The sequence below is a fragment of the Thalassophryne amazonica genome, chromosome 3, assembly GCF_902500255.1.
Source record: "Thalassophryne amazonica chromosome 3, fThaAma1.1, whole genome shotgun sequence".
Classification (NCBI taxonomy): domain Eukaryota; kingdom Metazoa; phylum Chordata; class Actinopteri; order Batrachoidiformes; family Batrachoididae; genus Thalassophryne; species Thalassophryne amazonica.
The window spans coordinates 36,455,955-36,479,684 of NC_047105.1; the positions used below are offsets into that span (position 1 = coordinate 36,455,955).

General features: G+C 39.8%; 2 protein-coding genes across 2 annotated transcripts in view; both read left to right on the top strand.

Moving 5' to 3' along the window:
* Window positions 1-22,934, top strand: part of LOC117506544 (elastase-1-like) — a 46,414-nt gene extending 23,480 nt beyond the window's left edge. The window contains exon 8 of the mRNA XM_034166048.1: window positions 22,838-22,934. Coding sequence (XP_034021939.1) covers window positions 22,838-22,849 — 12 coding nt within the window. The 3' untranslated portion in view covers window positions 22,850-22,934. The remainder of the gene's footprint in view (window positions 1-22,837) is intronic.
* Window positions 14,562-22,934, top strand: LOC117506542 (elastase-1-like). The gene is made up of 8 exons (XM_034166047.1): window positions 14,562-14,711; window positions 14,955-15,055; window positions 15,179-15,279; window positions 15,499-15,624; window positions 15,785-15,921; window positions 16,285-16,427; window positions 17,786-17,935; window positions 22,838-22,934. The coding sequence occupies exons 1-8, from the start codon at window positions 14,672-14,674 to the stop codon at window positions 22,847-22,849; spliced, it is 810 nt and encodes a 269-aa protein (XP_034021938.1). The 5' UTR covers window positions 14,562-14,671; the 3' UTR covers window positions 22,850-22,934.
* Window positions 22,935-23,730: the final 796 nt, after the last annotated feature.

A 23,730-nucleotide genomic window follows, 5' to 3' on the forward strand; every position in this document is an offset into this window, starting at 1 on the left:
CTATGACTTGTTATGTGATCACACTTAATAGATCATCAATTAAGGATTATTAATTCACAGGAACTTCATACGAGGTCTGTTAGAAAAGTATCCGACCTTTTAATTTTTTTCAAAAACCATATGGATTTGAATCACGTGTGATTGTATCAGCCAAGCTTGAACCTTCGTGTGCATGCATGAGTTTTTTCATGCCTGTCGGTTGCGTCATTCGCCTGTCAGCAGGCTTTGTGTGAGCAGTGGTCCACCCCTCTCGTCGGATTTTTATTGTGAATAAATGTCTGAACGATTTGGAGCTTTGCTGCATCAATTTTTTCCAGAAACTGTGAGAGACCTCCAGGTGGACACCATTCGGAAAATTTAGATGGCTTTCAGGGACAATTTTATGGGGATTACACAGATTAAGGAGTGCTCCAGCCGGTTTAAAGACCACCCACAGCTGCTGAGAGCGCGCCGCGCTCCGAGCACCGATCGACAGGCTGAAACAACCAGATCATTTCCAACGTGAAGGCTTTGTTGATCCGGGACGTCGTCTGACTTCCACAAAAAAAAAGGCAGGAGACGTGGACATCAGTACTTTTTCGGCACATTCCACTGTTACAGGAGTTTTTTTCATGGAAAGAAAAGCGGACGAATGCGCCACGGAGCCGTTCATGGTGCGGCACGAAACCACCTCCGTGTTGGTCTCACAGGACAGCTTTGAGATGGCTTTCAGACGGCTGTCGGTGGCTTTTCAGTCGTGTGACTAACCAAGAATTTGTGGATGAGCCTGGACATGCCAGAACATGTCCTGTGAGGCTTCATCACAGCGTTGCTTTGCGCCATGCGGCTCCACCGCGATGCGCAGAATTCCTCCGCATTTCTGTCTCAATGTGCCGATAAAGTGCTGATGTCCACGTCTTCCGCAATTCCTGTGCTAGTCAGAGGACATACCGCATCAAGACAGCGTCCAGTTTAGAAATGAACGGCACATTCCACTGTTACAGGAGTTTTTGTCATGGAAAGAGGAGCGGTCCCTGATTGATGATGTATTACGTTTGGAAAAAAAGACATTAAGTTATTCAAAAGGAATTAATCATGAGTCCTTCATTATTGCATGCATTAATTCATTATGAATTATGCATTATTTAAGTTTTACTTAAAAAATATTTCACATTAAAAGGGCATTCCTTCATTATCTACTCACCCTGATGCTTACACATTTTAAGACAATCCTGGAACTACAACCCCTGGCAAAAATTATGGAATCACCGGCCTCAGAGGATGTTCATTCAGTTGTTTAATTTTGTAGAAAAAAAGCAGATCACAGACATGACACAAAACTAAAGTAATTTCAAATGGCAACTTTCTGGATCATTAAAAATGATCATTAAAATCATTAAAAATTAACGGATCATTAAAAATGTCCACGAATCAAAGTCAAAAGACATTTGCACAAGTAAAAGTTCTCCACTTATTGTGCTCAAATTCATATTTTAGAAATGACTCTGTCCTAATAACATTAAAGGCAATTACATATTTTGGCAAAATTACAAGTTGAAATTGTTGTGTGGGCCGCCAGAAGAGGAGGTACTGCTGGCCCACCACCAGAGGGCGCCCTGTCTGGAGTGCGGGCTCCAGGCACCAGAGGGCGCAGCCGCCTCACAGGAGCACCCAGGGTGACAGCTGTCACGCATCACCTGCAACAGCTGTTACCAATCACCTGATCAGCAGGGGTACATCAGCAGGACGACGTCTCCACCTCTTTGCCGAGATATCGCTCTACCTGGAAGGTAACGTTCTCAGCTGACTGTGGGATCATTCTACAGTAACCTTTTGTGACTTTGTGCATTATATAGCAGACTCTTTTTCCAACGAGAGGTGGAGGTAGTTTTCCTGCCGTGTGGATTGCTGGGTGCAAACGCGCCCACATTTAACTGTTTTTGTTCCTCGCCAGCAGTACCAGATCCGACACGCGGAGGCAGTGGTCACCTGGGAGTTCGGGACTTGGCGGCTCCAGTATTCCCGGGGTCTGGTGGCGGAGGAAATCGTGTGGTTCCGGTTTTACTTTGGACAGACGTCTTCTATCTTCGAGCCTGCCCACACGACACCTTTTGTGATTTGGCTTTTTGTCTATTGTTGTAATATGTTGTATTTGTTGTGCCCATTCACAACAGTAAAGTGTTGTTATTTGACTTCCTCCATTGTCCGTTCATTTGCGCCCCCTGTTGTGGGTCCGTGTACCGACACTTTCCCAACAGAAATGACCATTAAAAAATTCATCATGAGGTTTTTGTCTCAGAAATCCTACTTTACAGTCACACTGCAGTCATTGTTAAATTATTTCCTGTTGCATTTATAATAAACATTTGTATTTATTTACAGTGTCTGTTTTTTGGGTTGAAATGAGATATAAATAATCTTCCAGACTTAAAAAAAAAGTACAAATTTCCATGTTGTTCCATTTTGTCTAGAAATAAATCTCAGAGGTTCCTTATGTTAAACAAGAAGTTATCTAATCTGAAATAACAGGTGGTTTGAATTTACAGATGAAAGGTTTCTAAAGAACCATTTATTAATTTATTTAGCATTTTAATTACAAGTGTTCTAAACTTTTTTTTTAACAGTAATCAGAAATTCTGAGGTAACAAACAGCAACAAAAATCATTTCCAAAGATTTTTCTTCAGAAAACTGCTCCTTAAATGAGCAGTCCTGTGACACGTTTGTTTTGTACAGATCAGTGGGTTCTGTACCAATCCCTTTTGCAGAGATCAGTGGGTTCTGTACCAATCCATTTTGTAGAGATCAGTGGGTTCTGTACCAATCCCTTTTGCAGAGATCAGTGGGTTCTGTACCAATCCGTTTTGCACAGATCAGTGGGTTCTGTACCAATCCCTTTTGTAGAGATCAGTGGGTTCTGTACCAATCCGTTTTGCACAGATCAGTGGGTTCTGTACCAATCCATTTTGTAGAGATCAGTGGGTTCTGTACCAATCCGTTTTGTACAGATCAGTGGGTTCTGTACCAATCCATTTTGTAGAGATCAGTGGGTTCTGTACCAGTCCCTTTTGCAGAGATCAGTGGGTTCTGTACCAATCCGTTTTGCACAGATCAGTGGGTTCTGTACCAATCCATTTTGCACAGATCAGTGGGTTCTGTACCAATCCGTTTTGCACAGATCAGTGGGTTCTGTACCAATCCATTTTGTAGAGATCAGTGGGTTCTGTACCAGTCCCTTTTGCAGAGATCAGTGGGTTCTGTACCAATCCGTTTTGCACAGATCAGTGGGTTCTGTACCAATCCGTTTTGCACAGATCAGTGGGTTCTGTACCAATCCATTTTGTAGAGATCAGTGGTTTCTACACCAATCCGTTTTGTACAGATCAGTGGGTTCTACAAGGATCCATTTTGTAGAGATCAGTGGTTTCTGTCACTAGACTTCCGTGTTTTGGCCCGACGCGTCATTCCTATTGGACAACGCAAAGGTACGTCACAGCTCAGAGCATCGAAAGTTGGACTGGATTGAACTTTGACGTGTCAGCCTGCTCACAAGTGGCAATGCATGCTCCCATCAGAAGCGTCGCTTTAGCTCAGCCAAATTTTCATATCTCAATATTGTCATATAAATTGTCATGTAAATGTCACTTATATACATGCTTTCCATATACTTGAGCCGCTTAGGTGAGGAGGGAGAGTTCCCATGGGATAATAAAAGGTTTTCAACCTACCATCCCTGGTTATCAAGACCAGGCACCTACAGTATGTGGCTCGATACTCTGTTTTGTTTGTTTGTTTTTAAGATATTTAGGTGTACCTTAGTAAACAATCGTAGAGTTCCACCTTAGATTTGGAATGTATAATAGAAGACAAACTTTAATGAATTTTCACATCAATATGATATATGATATGACTTGATATGATTTGACACAAAGTGCAGCAACAGTGAAAATTAAAACATTCTTAAACAAAACAGTAATAATACCAGAGTCATTTTGCACTCATCATAAGGTTGGGATACTGTGCCCTCCAAAAGTATTGGAGCACTTGGAATTTCACACATATTAATTAAAAATTTCTAAAATTATCTTCCTCAAACTGAAACTGAAAGCAAATCTCTAAAACTTGATACAACCTGTAAATAATAATCAGTTTTATTGCCAGTTTTCTTTAGACAAGTCAGGGGATGGAAACATGAACATTTCCAAGTCACTGAATATGTCTTGGACTTTATTTACATCAATTATGAAGAAATACAAAAGTTTCTTTCACCAAAACATCAAATCTTGGCTTTTATCTCAAATGTACTTTTTGTCAAATTGTAGCCGAACTTTCAAATCAAATCAAATCAAATCAATTTTATTTATATAGCGCCAAATCACAACAAACAGTTGCCCCAAGGCGCTTTATATTGTAAGGCAAGGCCATACAATAATTACGGAAAAACCCCAACGGTCAAAATGACCCCCTGTGAGCAAGCACTTGGCAACAGTGGGAAGGAAAAATTCCCTTTTAACAGGAAGAAACCTCCAGCAGAACCAGGCTCAGGGAGGGGCAGTCTTCTGCTGGGACTGGTTGGGGCTGAGGGAGAGAACCAGAAAAAAGACATGCTGTGGAGGGGAGCAGAGATCAATCACTAATGATTAAATGCAGAGTGGTGCATACAGAGCAAAAAGAGAAAGAAATACTCAGTGCATCATGGGAACCCCCCAGCAGTCTAAGTCTATCGCAACATAACTAAGGGATGGTTCAGGGTCACCTGATCCAGCCCTAACTATAAGCTTTAGCAAAAAGGAAAGTTTTAAGCCTAATCTTAAAAGTAGAGAGGGTGTCTGTCTCCCTGATCTGAATTGGGAGCTGGTTCCACAGGAGAGGAGCCTGAAAGCTGAAGGCTCTGCCTCCCATTCTACTCTTACAAACCCTAGGAACTACAAGTAAGCCTGCAGTCTGAGAGCGAAGCGCTCTATTGGGGTGATATGGTACTATGAGGTCCCTAAGATAAGATGGGACCTGATTATTCAAAACCTTATAAGTAAGAAGAAGAATTTTAAATTCTATTCTAGAATTAACAGGAAGCCAATGAAGAGAGGCCAATATGGGTGACATATGCTCTCTCCTTCCAGTCCCTGTCAGTACTCTAGCTGCAGCATTTTGAATTAACTGAAGGCTTTTCAGGGAACTTTTAGGACAACCTGATAATAATGAATTACAATAGTCCAGCCTAGAGGAAATAAATGCATGAATTAGTTTTTCAGCATCACTCTGAGACAAGACCTTTCTAATTTTAGAGATATTGCGCAAATGCAAAAAAGCAGTCCTACATATCTGTTTAATATGCGCATTGAATGACATATCCTGATCAAAAATGACTCCAAGATTTCTCACAGTATTACTAGAGGTCAGGGTAATGCCATCCAGAGTAAGGATCTGGTTAGACACCATGTTTCTAAGATTTGTGGGGCCAAGTACAATAACTTCAGTTTCATCTGAGTTTAAAAGCAGGAAACTAGAGGTCATCCATGTCTTTATGTCTGTAAGACAATCCTGCAGTTTAGCAAATTGGTGTGTGTCCTCTGGCTTCATGGATAGATAAAGCTGGGTATCATCTGTGTAACAATGAAAATTTAAGCAATGCCGTCTAATAATACTGCCTAAGGGAAACATGTATAAAGTGAATAAAATTGGTCCTAGCACAGAACCTTGTGGAACTCCATAATTAACCTTAGTCTGTGAAGAAGATTCTCCATTTACATGAACAAATTGTAATCTATTAGATAAATATGATTCAAACCACCGCAGCGCAGTGCCTTTAATACCTATGGCATGCTCTAATCTCTGTAATAAAATTTTATGGTCAACAGTATCAAAAGCAGCACTGAGGTCTAACAGAACAAGCACAGAGATGAGTCCACTGTCTGAGGCCATAAGAAGATCATTTGTAACCTTCACTAATGCTGTTTCTGTACTATGATGAATTCTAAAACCTGACTGAAACTCTTCAAATAGACCATTCCTCTGCAGATGATCAGTTAGCTGTTTTACAACTACCCTTTCAAGAATTTTTGAGAGAAAAGGAAGGTTGGAGATTGGCCTATAATTAGCTAAGATAGCTGGGTCAAGTGATGGCTTTTTAAGTAATGGTTTAATTACTGCCACCTTAAAAGCCTGTGGTACATAGCCAACTAATAAAGATAGATTGATCATATTTCATTTCATTTCATTTATTTATTTATTTATTTCATTTAAAAGAAAAAAGCAGAAAAGCAGAAATAAAGCATCTCCATTACCACAATGAAAAGGAGCAGAGAGAAGAACAAGTCTTATATTTTCTGCCCCTTTTTACAATACAGTCTTTCAATATCCAGCGTCATTTTTCAACATTATTTAACATTGTATTTCTTTAACTTGTCACATACCACTGACTTATTACATCTCTGACAGGTTACATTTTTAAACTTAAAACATTTTATACATTATTAACAAATTACATTTTTTTTTTACTTCCTTACAGCCCACTAACTTATTTTATAGTTTCATACTTACGTAATACATCTAGTTTAATACGTTTTTTAAATAATTTAAGTGACCTTAATTCTTTAATTTCTTTGTGTTGGGAAAGTGTAGGAACACGGACCCACAACAGGGGGCGCAAATGAACGGACAATGGAGTAAGTCAAAATAACAACGCTTTACTGTTGTGAGTGTGCACAACGAATACAACCAATTACAGAAATGGACAAAAGTCAATACACAAAGGTGTCGTGTGGGCAGGCTCGAAGATAGGAGACGCCTCTCCAAGGTAAGACCGGAACCACACGGCTTCCTCCGCCACAGGACCCCGGGAATACTGGAGCCGCCAAGTCCCGAACTCCCAGGTGGCCACTGCCTCCGCGTGTCGGACCTGGTACTGCTGGCGAGGGAAAAAGAACAGTTAGATGGGGGCGCGTTTGCACCCAGAACTCCGAACGGCAGGAAAGGTACCTCCACCTCTCGTTGGAACAGTAAACCAATAACTAGCTCAGTCAAAACTGTGTACTCAGTAGGCTTTGATATGTTACCTCTCTGGTAGAAACGATATCTCGGCAATGAGGTGGAGATGCCGTCCTGCTGATATACCCCACTGATGATTGCCGTCAGCTGTCTCAGGTGATGGGTGACAGCTGTCACCGAGGCTGCTCCCGTGAGGCGGCGGCGCCCTCTGGTGCCTGGAGCCCGCACTCCAGGCAGGGCGCCCTCTGGTGATGGTGGGCCAGCAGTACCTCCTCTTCAGCGGCCCACACAACACTTTGTTGAGATTGTTCCATAATTTTACACCATTTACTGCAATACTCCGTTCTTTTACTTTGGTTCTGTATCTTGGTTTTCTAAAGACTTCTATTCCTTTCAGTTTATAACTACTTACTCTTTTCTCAAACATATTTTGAATGTTTGTTGGTAAAGCATTTTTATTAGCTTGGTACATTGTTTGTTATATTTTCAAATCGACCAAATCACGAAATTTAAGTACCCTGTACTTAATGAACAATGGATTAGATGGATCTCTAAAACCACTGTTGCTAATCACCCTTAAAGCCCTTTTCTGCAGAATAAACAAAGGTTGTATATAAGTTGTATATGTTGATCCCCAGATTTCTACACAATAAGTTAAATATGGGAAAATCAATGAATTGTACAATGTTAATAAACCATAACTATTTAATGAATATTTTACTTTATGCAAAACAGCAATGGCTTTCGCTATTTTTCCTTTTATGTAATTTATGTGTGACTTCCATGTAAGATCTTCATCAATTATGACTCCTAAAAATTTCATTTCTTTTACCCTTTGTATATCCATTCCATCTATTTGTAATGACACGTTATTTTTTTTTTTTTTGCTCTGTCATTAAACAATATGAAATTTGTCTTATTAATATTTAGTGACAGTCTGTTTATATCAAACCAATGCTTAACCTTTTCCAATTCTGTTTTTATCACTTGTGCTACTTCCTGTATATCTGATCCAGAGTAAAACAGCGTTGTATCATCAGCAAATAAAATGCTACCAAGCACATTAGATACATTCACAAAATCATTGATATACAAAATAAACAGTTTGGGTCCAAGTACTGATCCTTGTGGTACTCCATAAGCAATATTACACAATTCTGATTTGATATTATTTATCTGAACAAACTGTTTTCTGTTTTCTAAGTAGCTTTTTACCCACTGATGTGCAATACCTCTTATTCCATATTGTTGTAACTTGTGAAGCAATCTTGAGTGGTCAATAACATCAAAAGCTTTTTTCAAGTCAATAAAAATACTTACAAAATAATCCTTATTTTCTATTGTTGTTGATATTTTCTCTATTAATTCCATAATTGCCATAGCTGTCGAATGTTTTGTTCTGAATCCATACTGAGCATTATTTAAAATATGATGTTTCTCAGTGAATTTATCCAACCTTGTCACAAAAACTTTTTCCATAATTTTAGAAAACTGTGGAAGCAATGATACTGGCCTGTAATTAGAGAATTTATGTTTGTCTCCATTTTTATATAATGGGACTACCTTGGCAATTTTCATTTCATCTGGAAAAATCCCTGTTGACAGAGACAGATTGCAAATATAAGTAAATGGTTCAATAACAGTTTCTATTATACTTTTTACAGTCATCATGTCTAAATCTTCATGGTCAGTTGATCTATTGCTTACACAGTTTTTTACAATATTTCTTATTTCATCTTTTTCCACATTGTCCAGGAAAATACTATTGACCGTATTTACAAGTGTATGTAATGTATCTTCTACTATTGGTTTATTTCCCACCAGACTTGATCCTACATTTGAAAAATAATAATTAAACCCATTTGCCACTTCTTTTATGTCATATATCTCTTTATTTTCTTTGACAAAGTAATTTGGAAAAGTTGCTTTCGCTCCATCACTTTCAATCACACTTTTATAATTCCCATGTTGCCCTCATATTATCTTTACTCTTATTTAATTGTTCACTATAATAATCTTTTTTTTGTTCCTAATTATTGTCAATAGTTTATTTTTATATTTTTTGTATCTGTGTTCTGTTTCCTTTGTTTGCATTTTTAAAAAGCACCTGTATAAATAGTTTTTCTTTGCACAAGCATTTTTTATTCCCTTTGTCAGCCATGGTTTATTTACTCTTTTCTTACTAATTTCTATTAATTTACAGTTTTTATTATATGATTTCATCAATATTTTCATTTAAGATCGAAGCATTAATTAATGGTAGGGCTTCCTCGAGCAGCCTGGTAGGAATGGGGTCTAATAGACATGTTGATGGTTTGGAGGAAGTAACTAATGAAAATAACTCAGACAGAACAATCGGAGAGAAAGAGTCTAACCAAATACCGGCATCACTGAAAGCAGCCAAAGATAACGATACGTCTTGAGTAATTTTTTCTCTAATAGTTAAAATTTTATTAGCAAAGAAAGTCATGAAGTCGTTACTAGTTAAAGTTAAAGAATACTCGTCTCAATAGAGCTCTGACTCTTTGTCAGCCTGGCTACAGTGCTGAAAAGAAACCTGGGGTTGTTCTCATTCTCTTAAATTAGTGATGAGTAGTAAGATGTCCTAGCTTTACGGAGGGCTTTTTTTATAGAGCAACAGACTCTTTTTCCCGGCTAAGTGAAGATCTTCTAAATTAGTGAGACGCCATTTCCTCTCCAACTTATGGGTTATCTGCTTTAAGCTGCGAGTTTGTGAGTTATACCACGGAGTCAGGCACTTCTGATTTAAAGCTCTCTTTTTCAGAGGAGCTACAGCATCCAAAGTTGTCTTCAGTGAGGAAGACAAGTGCACATAAACAATGTCAATATATGTTGCCTTTAATTCTGATGTGTGCCATTATTACGGTAAACAAGTAATAATTGTTGATTAATTGCTGTATCTTTTCTGTGGTAATTGGAGTGTGGACGTAATCTCATTGTTGTTGCACTCATGTAATGACAATGACAATAAATCTCATCCATTCATCCATCCATCCATACAAACAATTTGGCACTCTATGTTAAATCTGCATGGAGTAGATAGTTCTCAAAAACTGAGTGTCTGAGGAAGAAGGAGAAAAGTGAGAAAAGCCACCAAGACACCAGACAATCCAGAAGAATTTATAGCCTCCTGTGGCTGTGATTGGAGAAATTGTGCAGAGTGCATGTTTAGATTTTTGTATCCCCAGTTACACAGCTTCATGGTGAAGTGGTATAGAGAAGGATTGTCTTTCACCAAAACATCAAATCGAGTCTTGCATCTTACATATACCTTCTGGCAAATTGTAACAGAAGTTTCGGGTCTTCTTTGGAAGATTTGAAGACCCTCCATGTCACCCACAGGTTTCTGAAGAGCAGTTTTGAAGCAAAAATGGGGCACCTCTAAATGTTGCAACTGCAGCTTCTTTCCAATTAAAATGATAGGCACAGAAACTGTGTGTGTTGGGGAGCAGGAGTGCAGAATACATCACCTAAATGGCTATTTTACAACCCCAATTCGAATAAAGTTGGGATGTTGTGTAAAATGTAAATAAAAACAGAATACAATGATTTGCGAATCCTCTTCAACTTATATTCAATTGAATACACCACAAACACAAAATATTTAATGTTCAAACGGATAGACTATTTTGCTTTTGTGCAAATATTTGCTCATTTTGAAATGGATGCCTGCAACACGTATCAAAAAAAGCTGGGACAGTGGTATGTTTACCACAGAGTTACATCGCCTTTCCTTCTAACAACACTCTGTTTGGGAACTGAGGACACTAATTGTTGAACCTTTTTTGGTAGAATTCTTTCCCATTCTTGCTTGATGTACGACTTCAGTTGTTCAACAGTCCAGGGTCTCCGTTGTTGTATTTTGCACTTCATATTGTGCCACACATTTTCAATGGCCAACATGTCTGGACTGCAGGCAGGCCAGTCTAGTACCCGCACTCTTTTACTACAAAGTCACGCTGTTGTAGCATATGTAGAATGTGGCTTGGCATTGTCTTGCTGAAATAAGCAGGGACGTCCCTGAAAAAGACATTGCTTGGATGGCAGCATGTGTTGCTCCAAAACCTGGATGTACCTTTCTGCATTGATGGTGCCATCACAGATGTGTAAGTCGCCCACGCCATGGATATGAACACACCCCCATACCATCACAGATGCTGGCTTTTGAACTTTGTGCTGGTAACAATCTGGATGGACAAAATGTGTTAACTGACAATGGTTTTCTGAAGTGTTCCTGAGCCCACGCAAGAAGATCATTTACGCAATGATGCCGGTTTTTAATGCATTGCCACCTGAGGGATCGAATGTCACAGCTATTCAATGTTGGTTTTTGGCCTTGCTGCTTATGGGTAGAAAGTTCTCCAGATTCTCTGAATCTTCTGATTATATTATGGACTGAAGATGATGAAATCCCTAAATTCCTTGCAATTGAACGTTGAGAAACATTGTTCTTAAACTGTTGGACTATTTTTTCATGCAGTTCTTCACAAAGTGGTGATCCTCGCCTCATCTTTGCTTGTGAAAGGCTGAGCCTTTTGGGGATCATGGCACTCATAATTAGTGTCCTTAGTTCCCAAATGCTTCTTGAGTGTTGTTAGAAGGATAGGTGATGGAACACAGTGATAAACATGCCACTGTCACAGCTTTTTTGAAATGTGTTGCAGGCATCCATTTCAAAATGAGCAAATATTTGCACAAAAACAACAAACTTTATCAGATGAACATTAAATATCTTTGTGGTGTATTCAATTGAATATGCCACAAAGATATGGCATGTTATTACCAAATGTGTGGAAGCAAACAAGCCGTTTTCCTTTTTCCCACGACCTGTCACGGAGCAGTTTGAGAGTAATGGCCTATTCTTCCATGTATTTCTGCCAGTTACAATGTTTATACGATCAGTTTGCGGTGTAAATATTCACCCAAACTTACACCGTGTTGTATCAGACCATTTTCACAATATCAATCAATCAATCAATCAACTTTTTTCTTGTATAGCGCCAAATCACAACAAACAGTTGCCCCAAGGCGCTCCACATTGCAAGGCAAGGCCATACAATAATTATGAAACACAGTCTACGTCTAAAGCAACATAACCAAGGGATGGTCCAGGGTCACCCGATCCAGCCCTAACTATAAGCCTTAGCGAAAAGGAAAGTTTTAAGCCTAATCTTAAAAGTAGAGAGGGTATCTGTCTCCCTGATCTGAATTGGGAGCTGGTTCCACAGGAGAGGAGCCTGAAAGCTGAAGGCTCTGCCTCCCATTCTACTCTTACAAACCCTAGGAACTACAAGTAAGCCCGCAGTCTGAGAGCGAAGCGCTCTAATGGGGTAATATGGTACTACGAGGTCCCTAAGATAAGATGGGACCTGATTATTCAAAACCTTATAAGTAAGAAGAAGAATTTTAAATTCTATTCTAGCATTAACAGGAAGCCAATGAAGGGAGGCCAACACGGGTGAGATATGCTCTCTCCTGCTAGTCCCCGTCAGTACTCTAGCTGCAGCATTCTGAACCAACTGAAGGCTTTTTAGGGAACTTTTAGGACAACCTGATAATAATGAATTACAATAGTCCAGCCTAGAGGAAATAAATGCATGAATTAGTTTTTCAGCATCACTCTGAGACAAGACCTTTCTGATTTTAGAGATATTGCGTAAATGCAAAAAGGCAGTCCTACATATTTGTTTAATATGCGCTTTGAATGACATATCCTGATCAAAAATAACTCCAAGATTTCTCACAGTATTACTAGAGATCAGGGAAATGCCATCCAGAGTAACGATCTGGTTAGACACCATGCTTCTAAGATTTGTGGGGCCAAGTACAATAACTTCAGTTTTATCTGAGTTTAAAAGCAGGAAATTAGAGGTCATCCATGTCTTTATGTCTGTAAGACAATCCTGCAGTTTAGCTAATTGGTGCGTATCCTCTGGCTTCATGGATAGATAAAGCTGGGTATCATCTGCGTAACAATGAAAATTTAAGCAATACCGTCTAATAATACTGCCCAAGGGAAGCATGTATAAAGTGAATAAAATTGGTCCTAGCACAGAACCTTGTGGAACTCCATAATTAACTTTAGTCTGTGAAGAAAATTCCCCATTTACATGAACAAACTGTAATCTATTAGACAAATATGATTCAAACCACCGCAGCGCAATGCCTTTAATACCTATGACATGCTCTAATCTCTGTAATAAAATTTTATGGTCAACAGTATCAAAAGCAGCACTGAGGTCCAACAGAACAAGCACAGAGATAAGTCCACTGTCCGAAGCCATAAGAAGATCATTTGTAACCTTCACTAATGCTGTTTCTGTACTATGATGAATTCTAAAACCTGACTGAAACTCTTCAAATAGACCATTCCTCTGCAGGTGATCAGTTAGCTGTTTTACAACTACCCTCTCAAGAATCTTTGAGAGAAAAGGAAGGTTGGAGATTGGCCTATAATTAGCTAAGATAGCTGGGTCAAGTGATGGCTTTTTAAGTAATGGTTTAATTACTGCCACCTTAAAGGCCTGTGGTACATAACCAACTAACAAAGATAGATTGATCATATTTAAGATTGAAGCATTAAATAATGGTAGGACTTCCTTGAGCAGCCTGGCAGGAATGGGGTCTAATAAGCATGTTGATGGTTTGGATGAAGTAACTAATGAAAATAACTCAGACAGAACAATCGGAGAGAAAGAGTCTAACCAAATACCGGCATCACTGAAAGCAGCCAAAGATAACGATACATCTTTGGGATGGTTATGAGTAATTTTTTCTCTAATAGTCAAAATTTTGTTAGCAAAGAAAGTCATGAAGTCATTACTAGTTAAAGTTAATGGAATACTCAGCTCAATAGAGCTCTGACTCTTTGTCAGCCTGGCTACAGTGCTGAAAAGAAACCTGGGGTTGTTCTTATTTTCTTCAATTAGTGATGAGTAGAAAGATGTCCTAGCTTCACGAAGGGCTTTCTTATAGAGCAACAAACTCTTTTTCCAGGCTAAGTGAAGATCTTCTAAATTAGTGAGACGCCATTTCCTCTCCAACTTACGGGTTATCAGCTTTAAGCTACGAGTTTGTGAGTTATACCACGGAGTCAGACACTTCTGATTTAAAGCTCTCTTTTTCAGAGGAGCTACAGCATCCAAAGTTGTCTTCAATGAGGATGTAAAACTATTGACAAGATACTCTAACTCCCTTACAGAGTTTAGGTAGCTACTCTGCTCTGTGTTGGTATATGACATTAGAGAACATAAAGAAGGAATCATATCCTTAAACCTAGTTAGACAATAGAAACAATAGAAAATTAGAAAAAGATGTACATAAGGCCAAAAGTGTGATGTTTTATTTCTTCATATTTATGCAGCCAGGCTGACAGGTGTTGTTGTATTCCAAGCTCAAAAACATAAAAATAAAAAGAAGAAGAGGCGCATGCAAACATAATCATAACGAACATCACTGTGACTGATGTCATCGAGCAATACATTTAAGCATCTACGTGTCGTGCACTCCGAGCCGCTGCCACAGAAGTTGGTGTGAGGTAACTGACTGTGATAAGACTGTGTGAGACCCACCACAGCTGCATACTTGGATTTTGGCAGGTTTGCAGAAGCTGAAGGTCGGGTTTGGGTATAAAAACAGGAGGTCTGCTCTGTTTTCACTGCAGAAACATTGTGACACACTGCAGACATGCTCAAGCTTCTCGTGCTGACGACTCTGACAGCTGTGGGTAAGAACTTTAACAGCACACTGCGCTGATCTCTTATAACCAATTAATTTCTACTGTCACTGGGTCAACCAGTTAGTTTCAGGTTGCTCCTGTTAATCTGAATATATGTGACTTCATGTTTCATCTGTTTCTTTTGTTTGTTTGCTTGTTTGTTTGTTTGTTTTTTGTGGATAGCAAATAATTTAACGAGAAATCTGGAATATAGGATCAAACATTATGGATTGTTTTCATGTCTTTCATTAGTGCTGGCTGAGCTGGAGCCCCAGCCCAGGTACATTGAGGATATCTTTGAAGAAAGGGTCGTGGGAGGTGAGGTGGCCAACCCCAACTCCTGGCCTTGGCAGGTAAAATACCACATGAGAAATTGCATGTGTATAAATGTGTGTTGGGTCAGCAACAACACCAAAAGAAAAGCTAAAAGATGAGATTCTTTATGTTGAAGTTGTCCTCATCTTTTGTCCATTTAGATCTCACTCCAGTATAGATCTGGTAGCAAATACTACCACACATGTGGAGGAACTCTGGTTAGGAAAGGCTGGGTTATGACTGCTGCTCACTGTGTCGACAGGTAAACATCACGTCTTAAAAAGTGTCTGAGAAGATGTTTAGCCATCAGGGTGGAAGATCTGTAGGCTTTTAGCAAAAAGAAATTTAACTTTTTTAAATCTTCCAGACATTTCAGTGCTGCTATTTCTTGTGCTATTTCTTGTTTTTAATTGTCATGATTGTACATTGACATTGATGTTTTCTTGACTCTTGAACATTGTGTTCCTCTGGACTAATACAGTCCCAGAACTTGGCAAGTCGTTCTTGGTGAACATGACCTCTACAGTCACAGTGGCAGAGAGCAGATCAAGAAAGTCAGCAGTGTGTTCATCCACCCCAAATGGGATCCCAGCAAACTGTCAACTGGGTAAGGATGTTTGATCAACCAACTGTCTTGAATCAGTTTCCGAACTGTTTTGTCTTGTCTATGTAGAACTTTTTAGGGGTGGAAATATTTCACCTGGATATGATGCTCTCACTTCTTTTTGCTGTGATTATCCTGGTTGATTCATGGATGTGTTCTTCAGGTTTGACATTGCTCTGCTGCTCTTGGAATCTGAAGCCACACTTAACTCCTACGTCCAGCTGGGGTCCCTGCCTCCCTCCGGACAGATTTTGCCCCACAACAACCCCTGCTACATCACCGGATGGGGCCGCACCTCCAGTGAGTTAATGATTCTGTTAACATTGACAGCTCTGTCTTATACCTGCTGCACAAAGTTGCTGCTAGTGCCCAACTAACTGATGCAGAAATACTCCACAACACACACCAAAATACACTTGTGATTATTTAAGTGACTCAGTACAACCCCTTCACATCTTAACTTTTTCTTTGCATTCAGAACAGATCCCGTGTCCCTCAAATGTGCATGTGATATGCATTTTAGACTGGGTTTGATTGATCAACAAGATTGGACCCTTAACTTTCAGTTTCATTATCATTCCAGATGTCTTTTTTTTTTTTTTTTTTTTTTTTTTACAGTTAATTGAAGATATCCTGTTTGTTTTTGGTTTATCTGGTGTATAGCTGGTGGTAGCCTCTCTGCCAAACTGAAGCAGGCCTATCTTCCTGTGGTTGGCTATCAGACATGTTCCCAACCAGACTGGTGGGGAAGCACAGTCAAGACCAATATGGTGTGTGCCGGAGGCGGTGCAGAGTCTGGATGCAATGTGAGTTTTCCCATGCATTTAAAAAGGAAGGTTTTACACATAGAAAAATTTATTGTTTGTGTGCTAATGAGTTACTGAAGCGATTCATTGACTGTAATGGCCATGTTGATGTTTGTTTTGATGATTGGGTCTAGAATATTGAATAGTCACACCCTTTCCATACCTGACAACCATTTTAAGGAGTTATCTAGAGAAACACACCATTTTGTTGCCGGGGGTTGGGGGGAACACGACACACTCGCATGCAATTTGTGTTGCTCTGGGGCACACAAGACACATTGACCACCCTTTGAGCTTTCGCCCCCTGGACTGCAGCTCGAAAGTGGTGTTCTGCACTCTACATTCGTGCTGGCTGTGCCAATGGCCTGCATTTTCTAAGTGCCCAGCGACTGCTGTTGGAAGGTCATAGGTGGCACCTCGATTCTGACCGAGCACGGGTTGAATGGCCATTTTGCACCATTTACCCTCATTCGGCTGCTGGTGTGAAGACGAGCTTGTTCACCACATTCGGCCAGGGTACAATTTGGCCAATCATTTTGTGCAGTCTCTTGATCGCAATCTGAATGGTCTGACCCGCCTACAACATGCTATACGACATGATGTACAAATGTTGCAACCACGGTCAGATGGCAGTACGACCGCTTCTTGACACCATTCGATTGGGTTTCCAGCATGAGTGCGACGCAAATGTGGAGTGCATGTGCTGTGGCTGAATGGTTGTGCCGACTTCTGTACGAGGTGTTCGAGGCGGCTCTGGATTTTTACAACTGCCATTTGAATCCTCCTTCGTGCACCATTCAGCCTCAATCTTATGTGTGAAGGGGCCATAATTAGGACCTTTTGTGTTAAATATCCCCAGAGTCACACAATACTTGTACTATCAATGTGCATGTTACTGTATGAAGAAAACAGGCTCATTTTGGAAGATGTGCCAAAGAATTCTTTATCTGGAATTCAAGTTTCTCTGTGAGACACACTCGATCAACCAGCCTACCCTCTGCAAAGGGAGATGATACCTTTGTATAATACATAATCTGTCTCAGTGAATCAGACACCATTTTAGGGGCTTTTAAAAAGACTTTCAACTAGTCATGATTGGAAGATGACCATAGAAGATTAAAAACAATTAACAAATATGGATTCAGGAAAATCTTTTCTTTTCCCCTGAATGTATGTTGACGAGTTGTTGTATTTTGGTTGTCAGTAATGCTGTATAACAACAGATAATGTAACATACTTTGCCAAACAATCCAAACTATCGGGTTCCAAAATGTCTTCACTTGATAAAAAAAAACTTTGTAGTTCTAGTTTTTTGTGTTATTGTGACCAGATGTTCTCTGTAATATTCTTCATCCTAGGGGGACTCTGGTGGACCCCTGAACTGCCAAGTTAATGGAAAATACTATGTCCATGGTATTGCCAGCTTTGTGTCTACTCTTGGATGCAACGCTCCCAAGAAGCCCACAGTCTTCACTCGAGTCTCTGCCTACATCGAGTGGATGAACTCGGTAATAGGAGTATTTGCAGCATTATTATATAGGCTTTGAAAAAAAAGAGAAGCATGTACCCTATGAAAAGTAATCAGTGAATGACCCACATATGGAAATATAGCTCAAGCAGTCAGTGTATATATATATGCATATATATATATATATAATGTCTAAATACTGCCTCTCCAAAGAAAATCTTGTATAATTCTGAGTTTGTTAAAGACCATTTTTATAGCCAGTTTAAGATGAAACTCTGAACATAACTTGGTCCAGACCAGGTTAAGTTCCAGCCAAACCTACCATGGTGAACGAGCCACATTAAAAAAGAGCCCAGTACATATCCCTGAAAATCATGGCTTTAGGCTAAATATATCTCACTAACTCACTAACCTTGATTTGTAATACACCCCTTTGGAGTAAATTTAACGGGTGCGGGAACAGGTGTAAACAAAATGCAGCACCAAAATGAGAAATCATCATAGACCTCCAAAGTGACATGAACACAATGATCTGACAAACAGAGGGAAAACCAGAAACAGCTATATGATAAAGAATGACAAAAATCACAAGACAGGTGTGTGGTTGACAGACAAGGCACAGGTGCAGGACAGAGGCGCACACCCACACAGGAGAAACCACAGCACCGCACACAAAGGAGACATGACTGGGAAAAATGAAACGGGACTTTGGTGACAACAAGAGAATCAATCTGAAAACAGAGATTTAAAATCATGAACAGCAAAATACTTCACAAACTACCCCAAAACAAGTTAAACTGCCATGTTAACACCCATAGACATATCAACCATTTGCTGTGCACTGCCATCTGCTGGATGAAGACTAGATGCAGCATTTCACTTATTTGCCACCTGCTACACGTGTAGGCTTGATGAGTGAATCATTTTATCATCACATTCATGGTGGAAATTAGGAGCAGGTGTGGTTGAATTTACTCTTAAAATCAGCTTGTTTTTCAACAATGTCGGACTCTGTAGTTTTCTCTGGGCCCCTCCCCAATCGGACCGGGAGTGACATGTTTATCCGCCTGTTCTCCTTGAATTGCTGGCTGTCTGAGTGGTGTCCAAAAAATGAGGTGGGCTTCATAGATAATTGGCAAAGCTTCTGGGGAAAACCTGGTCTTGTTAGGAGAGACGGCATCTATCCCACTTTGGATGGAGCAGCTCTCATTTCTAGAAATCTGGCCAATTTTCTTAAATCCTCCAAACCGTGACTATCCAGGGTTGGGACCAGGAAGCAGAGTTGTAGTCTTACACACCTCTCTGCAGCTTCTCTCCCCCTGCCATCCCCTCATTACCCCATCCCCGTAGAGACGGTGCCTGCTCCCAGACCACCAACAACCAGCAAAAATCTATTTAAGCATAAAAATTCAAAAAGAAAAAATAATATAGCACCTTCAACTGCACCACAGACTAAAACAGTTAAATGTGGTCTATTAAACATTAGGTCTCTCTCTTCTAAGTCCCTGTTGGTAAATTATATAATAATTGATCAACATATTGATTTATTCTGCCTAACAGAAACCTGGTTACAGCAGGATGAATATGTTAGTTTAAATGAGTCAACACCCCCGAGTCACACTAACTGTCAGAATGCTCGTAGCACGGGCCGAGGAGGAGGATTAGCAGCAATCTTCCATTCCAGCTTATTAATTAATCAAAAACCCAGACAGAGCTTTAATTCATTTGAAAGCTTGTCTCTTAGTCTTGTCCATCCAAATTGGAAGTCCCAAAAACCAGTTTTATTTGTTATTATCTATCGTCCACCCGGTCGTTACTGTGAGTTTCTCTGTGAATTTTCAGACCTTTTGTCTGACTTAGTGCTTAGCTCAGATAAGATAATTATAGTGGGCGATTTTAACATCCACACAGATGCTGAGAATGACAGCCTCAACACTGCATTTAATCTATTATTAGACTCTATTGGCTTTGCTCAAAAAGTAAATGAGTCCACCCACCACTTTAATCATATCTTAGATCTTGTTCTGACTTATGGTATGGAAATAGAAGACTTAACAGTATTCCCTGAAAACTCCCTTCTGTCTGATCATTTCTTAATAACATTTACATTTACTCTGATGGACTACCCAGCAGTGAATAAGTTTCATTACACTAGAAGTCTTTCAGAAAGCGCTGTAACTAGGTTTAAGGATATGATTCCTTCTTTATGTTCTCTAATGCCATATACCAACACAGTGCAGAGTAGCTACCTAAACTCTGTAAGGGAGATAGAGTATCTCGTCAATAGTTTTACATCCTCATTGAAGACAACTTTGGATGCTGTAGCTCCTCTGAAAAAGAGAGCTTTAAATCAGAAGTGCCTGACTCTGTGGTATAACTCACAAACTCGCAGCTTAAAGCAGATAACCCGTAAGTTGGAGAGGAAATGGCGTCTCACTAATTTAGAAGATCTTCACTTAGCCTGGAAAAAGAGTCTGTTGCTCTATAAAAAAGCCCTCCGTAAAGCTAGGACATCTTTCTACTCATCACTAATTGAAGAAAATAAGAACAACCCCAGGTTTCTTTTCAGCACTGTAGCCAGGCTGACAAAGAGTCAGAGCTCTATTGAGCTGAGTATTCCATTACCTTTAACTAGTAATGACTTCATGACTTTCTTTGCTAACAAAATTTTAACTATTAGAGAAAAAATTACTCATAACCATCCCAAAGACGTATCGTTATCTTTGGCTGCTTTCAGTGATGCCGGTATTTGGTTAGACTCTTTCTCTCCGATTGTTCTGTCTGAGTTATTTTCATTAGTTACTTCATCCAAACCATCAACATGTTTATTAGACCCCATTCCTACCAGGCTGCTCAAGGAAGCCCTACCATTATTTAATGCTTCGATCTTAAATATGATCAATCTATCTTTGTTAGTTGGCTATGTACCACAGGCTTTTAAGGTGGCAGTAATTAAACCATTACTTAAAAAGCCATCACTTGACCCAGCTATCTTAGCTAATTATAGGCCAATCTCCAACCTTCCTTTTCTCTCAAAAATTCTTGAAAGGGTAGTTGTAAAACAGCTAACTGATCATCTGCAGAGGAATGGTCTATTTGAAGAGTTTCAGTCAGGTTTTAGAATTCATCATAGTACAGAAACAGCATTAGTGAAGGTTACAAATGATCTTCTTATGGCCTCGGACAGTGGACTCGTCTCTGTGCTTGTTCTGTTGGACCTCAGTGCTGCTTTTGATACTGTTGACCATAAAATTTTATTACAGAGATTAGAGCATGCCATAGGTATTAAAGGCACTGCGCTGCGGTGGTTTGAATCATATTTGTCTAATAGATTACAATTTGTTCATGTAAATGGGGAATCTTCTTCACAGACTAAAGTTAATTATGGAGTTCCACAAGGTTCTGTGCTAGGACCAATTTTATTCACTTTATACATGCTTCCCTTAGGCAGTATTATTAGACGGTATTGCTTAAATTTTCATTGTTACGCAGATGATACCCAGCTTTATCTATCCATGAAGCCAGAGGACACACACCAATTAGCTAAACTGCAGGATTGTCTTACAGACATAAAGACATGGATGACCTCTAATTTCCTGCTTTTAAACTCAGATAAAACTGAAGTTATTGTACTTGGCCCCACAAATCTTAGAAACATGGTGTCTAACCAGATCCTTACTCTGGATGGCATTACCCTGACCTCTAGTAATACTGTGAGAAATCTTGGAGTCATTTTTGATCAGGATATGTCATTCAAAGCGCATATTAAACAAATATGTAGGACTGCTTTTTTGCATTTACGCAATATCTCTAAAATCAGAAAGGTCTTGTCTCAGAGTGATGCTGAAAAACTAATTCATGCATTTATTTCCTCTAGGCTGGACTATTGTAATTCATTATTATCAGGTTGTCCTAAAAGTTCCCTAAAAAGCCTTCAGTTAATTCAAAATGCTGCAGCTAGAGTGCTGACAGGGACTAGAAGGAGAGAGCATATCTCACCCATATTGGCCTCTCTTCATTGGCTTCCTGTTAATTCTAGAATAGAATTTAAAATTCTTCTTCTTACTTATAAGGTTTTGAATAATCAGGTCCCATCTTATCTTAGGGACCTCGTAGTACCATATCACCCCAATAGAGCGCTTCGCTCTCAGACTGCAGGCTTACTTGTAGTTCCTAGGGTTTGTAAGAGTAGAATGGGAGGCAGAGCCTTCAGCTTTCAGGCTCCTCTCCTGTGGAACCAGCTCCCAATTCAGATCAGGGAGACAGACACCCTCTCTACTTTTAAGATTAGGCTTAAAACTTTCCTTTTTGCTAAAGCTTATAGTTAGGGCTGGATCAGGTGACCCTGAACCATCCCTTAGTTATGCTGCTATAGACGTAGACTGCTGGGGGGTTCCCATGATGCACTGTTTCTTTCTCTTTTTGCTCTGTATGCACCACTCTGCATTTAATCATTGGTGATCGATCTCTGCTCCCCTCCACAGCATGTCTTTTTCCTGGTTCTCTCCCTCAGCCCCAACCAGTCCCAGCAGAAGACTGCCCCTCCCTGAGCCTGGTTCTGCTGGAGGTTTCTTCCTGTTAAAAGGGAGTTTTTCCTTCCCACTGTAGTCAAGTGCTTGCTCACAGGGGGTCGTTTTGACCGTTGGGGTTTTACATAATTATTGTATGGCCTTGCCTTACAATATAAAGCGCCTTGGGGCAACTGTTTGTTGTGATTTGGCGCTATATAAAAAAATTGATTGATTGATTGATTGATTGATTGATTGATTGATTGAAGGCTGTTTTTATTTATTTTTTCATTTCCAAATCCTTGGTGTGGTGATGACCTTAACCATTGTAGAAGTATTTGGATTTTACTGCTTTCACTGTAACACCAATTAGAATAGTGAAGCTTACTTTTCATAAATGATAATTTGATTATTATTTGCTCATTTGTTTCTAGATCATGAACTGAGCAGTGGATTTCCTTTGCAGCATGCAGAGACTGAGATGTGATTTTACCACCTTTTCTTCTGCTGTTCTTTCTGGTCACATTCTCCTAAAATAAAGTCTGTGTTCAATTCAATTTCATTCAATTTATTTCATTTATGTTGCACCAAATCACAAAAAAGCTGCCTCAAGGCGCTTCATACAAGTAAGGTCTAACCTTACCAACCCCCAGAGCAAGCACACAGGCGACAGTGGTAAGGCAAAACTCCCTCTGATGATTTGAGTAAGAAACCTCAAGCAGACCAGACTCAAAGGGGTAACCTTCTGCTTGGGTCATGCTACAGACACACCTGACAATATAAATATATGGGAAATTTTGGATGTCCATGCTGATGTCCAGGACCAACCTGGTCTCACGGCAAGTCGTGCTTCAGCAGCACGAAATACATTAATCTATTGGTTCGTGATATTGTGACGAAAAGCTCCTCATTTTCATCACAGCAGCATGAATTCATTCTCATTCATTCCGTGATGGCTGCACGAAATTAAAAGTGAAGTGGGCGGGGGGGTGGGGGGGGTGCTTATGGTTAGGGTCGGGGGAAGGAGTAAGATTAGGTTATGGTTAAGGTTATGGTTGGGGGTGATAGTAGGGTTAGGAATAGTGAGTTAAAAAAAGCTCCATCACGAAAATTTGAGTCATTTTGTCACGGGAGCACGAAAAAAAAAAAGTGAGACTGGGCTGCCAGGACAGGAGGCTAGCAGAAGAATGTTTCAACAGATCAGTCATTTCACCAATCATTTCAACTCGTACCCCTTACAAGACCAGAGGAAATCGCTCTTTCCAGGCCATCGCGCCAAGGCTCTGGAATGATCTCCCACTCTCTATTGGCACACTTGCTTCTGTTG

What these genes read in the sequence shown, in the direction of transcription:
- LOC117506542 (XM_034166047.1), top strand. Translation starts at nt 14,672, where the DNA reads ATGCTCAAGCTTCTCGTGCTGACGACTCTGACAGCTGTGG. An exon ending in GACGACTCTGACAGCTGTGG is followed by an intron (nt 14,712 to 14,954) that starts GTAAGAACTTTA and finishes GTCTTTCATTAG; the next exon opens with TGCTGGCTGAGCTGGAGCCC. An exon ending in CGGATGGGGCCGCACCTCCA is followed by an intron (nt 15,922 to 16,284) that starts GTGAGTTAATGA and finishes TCTGGTGTATAG; the next exon opens with CTGGTGGTAGCCTCTCTGCC.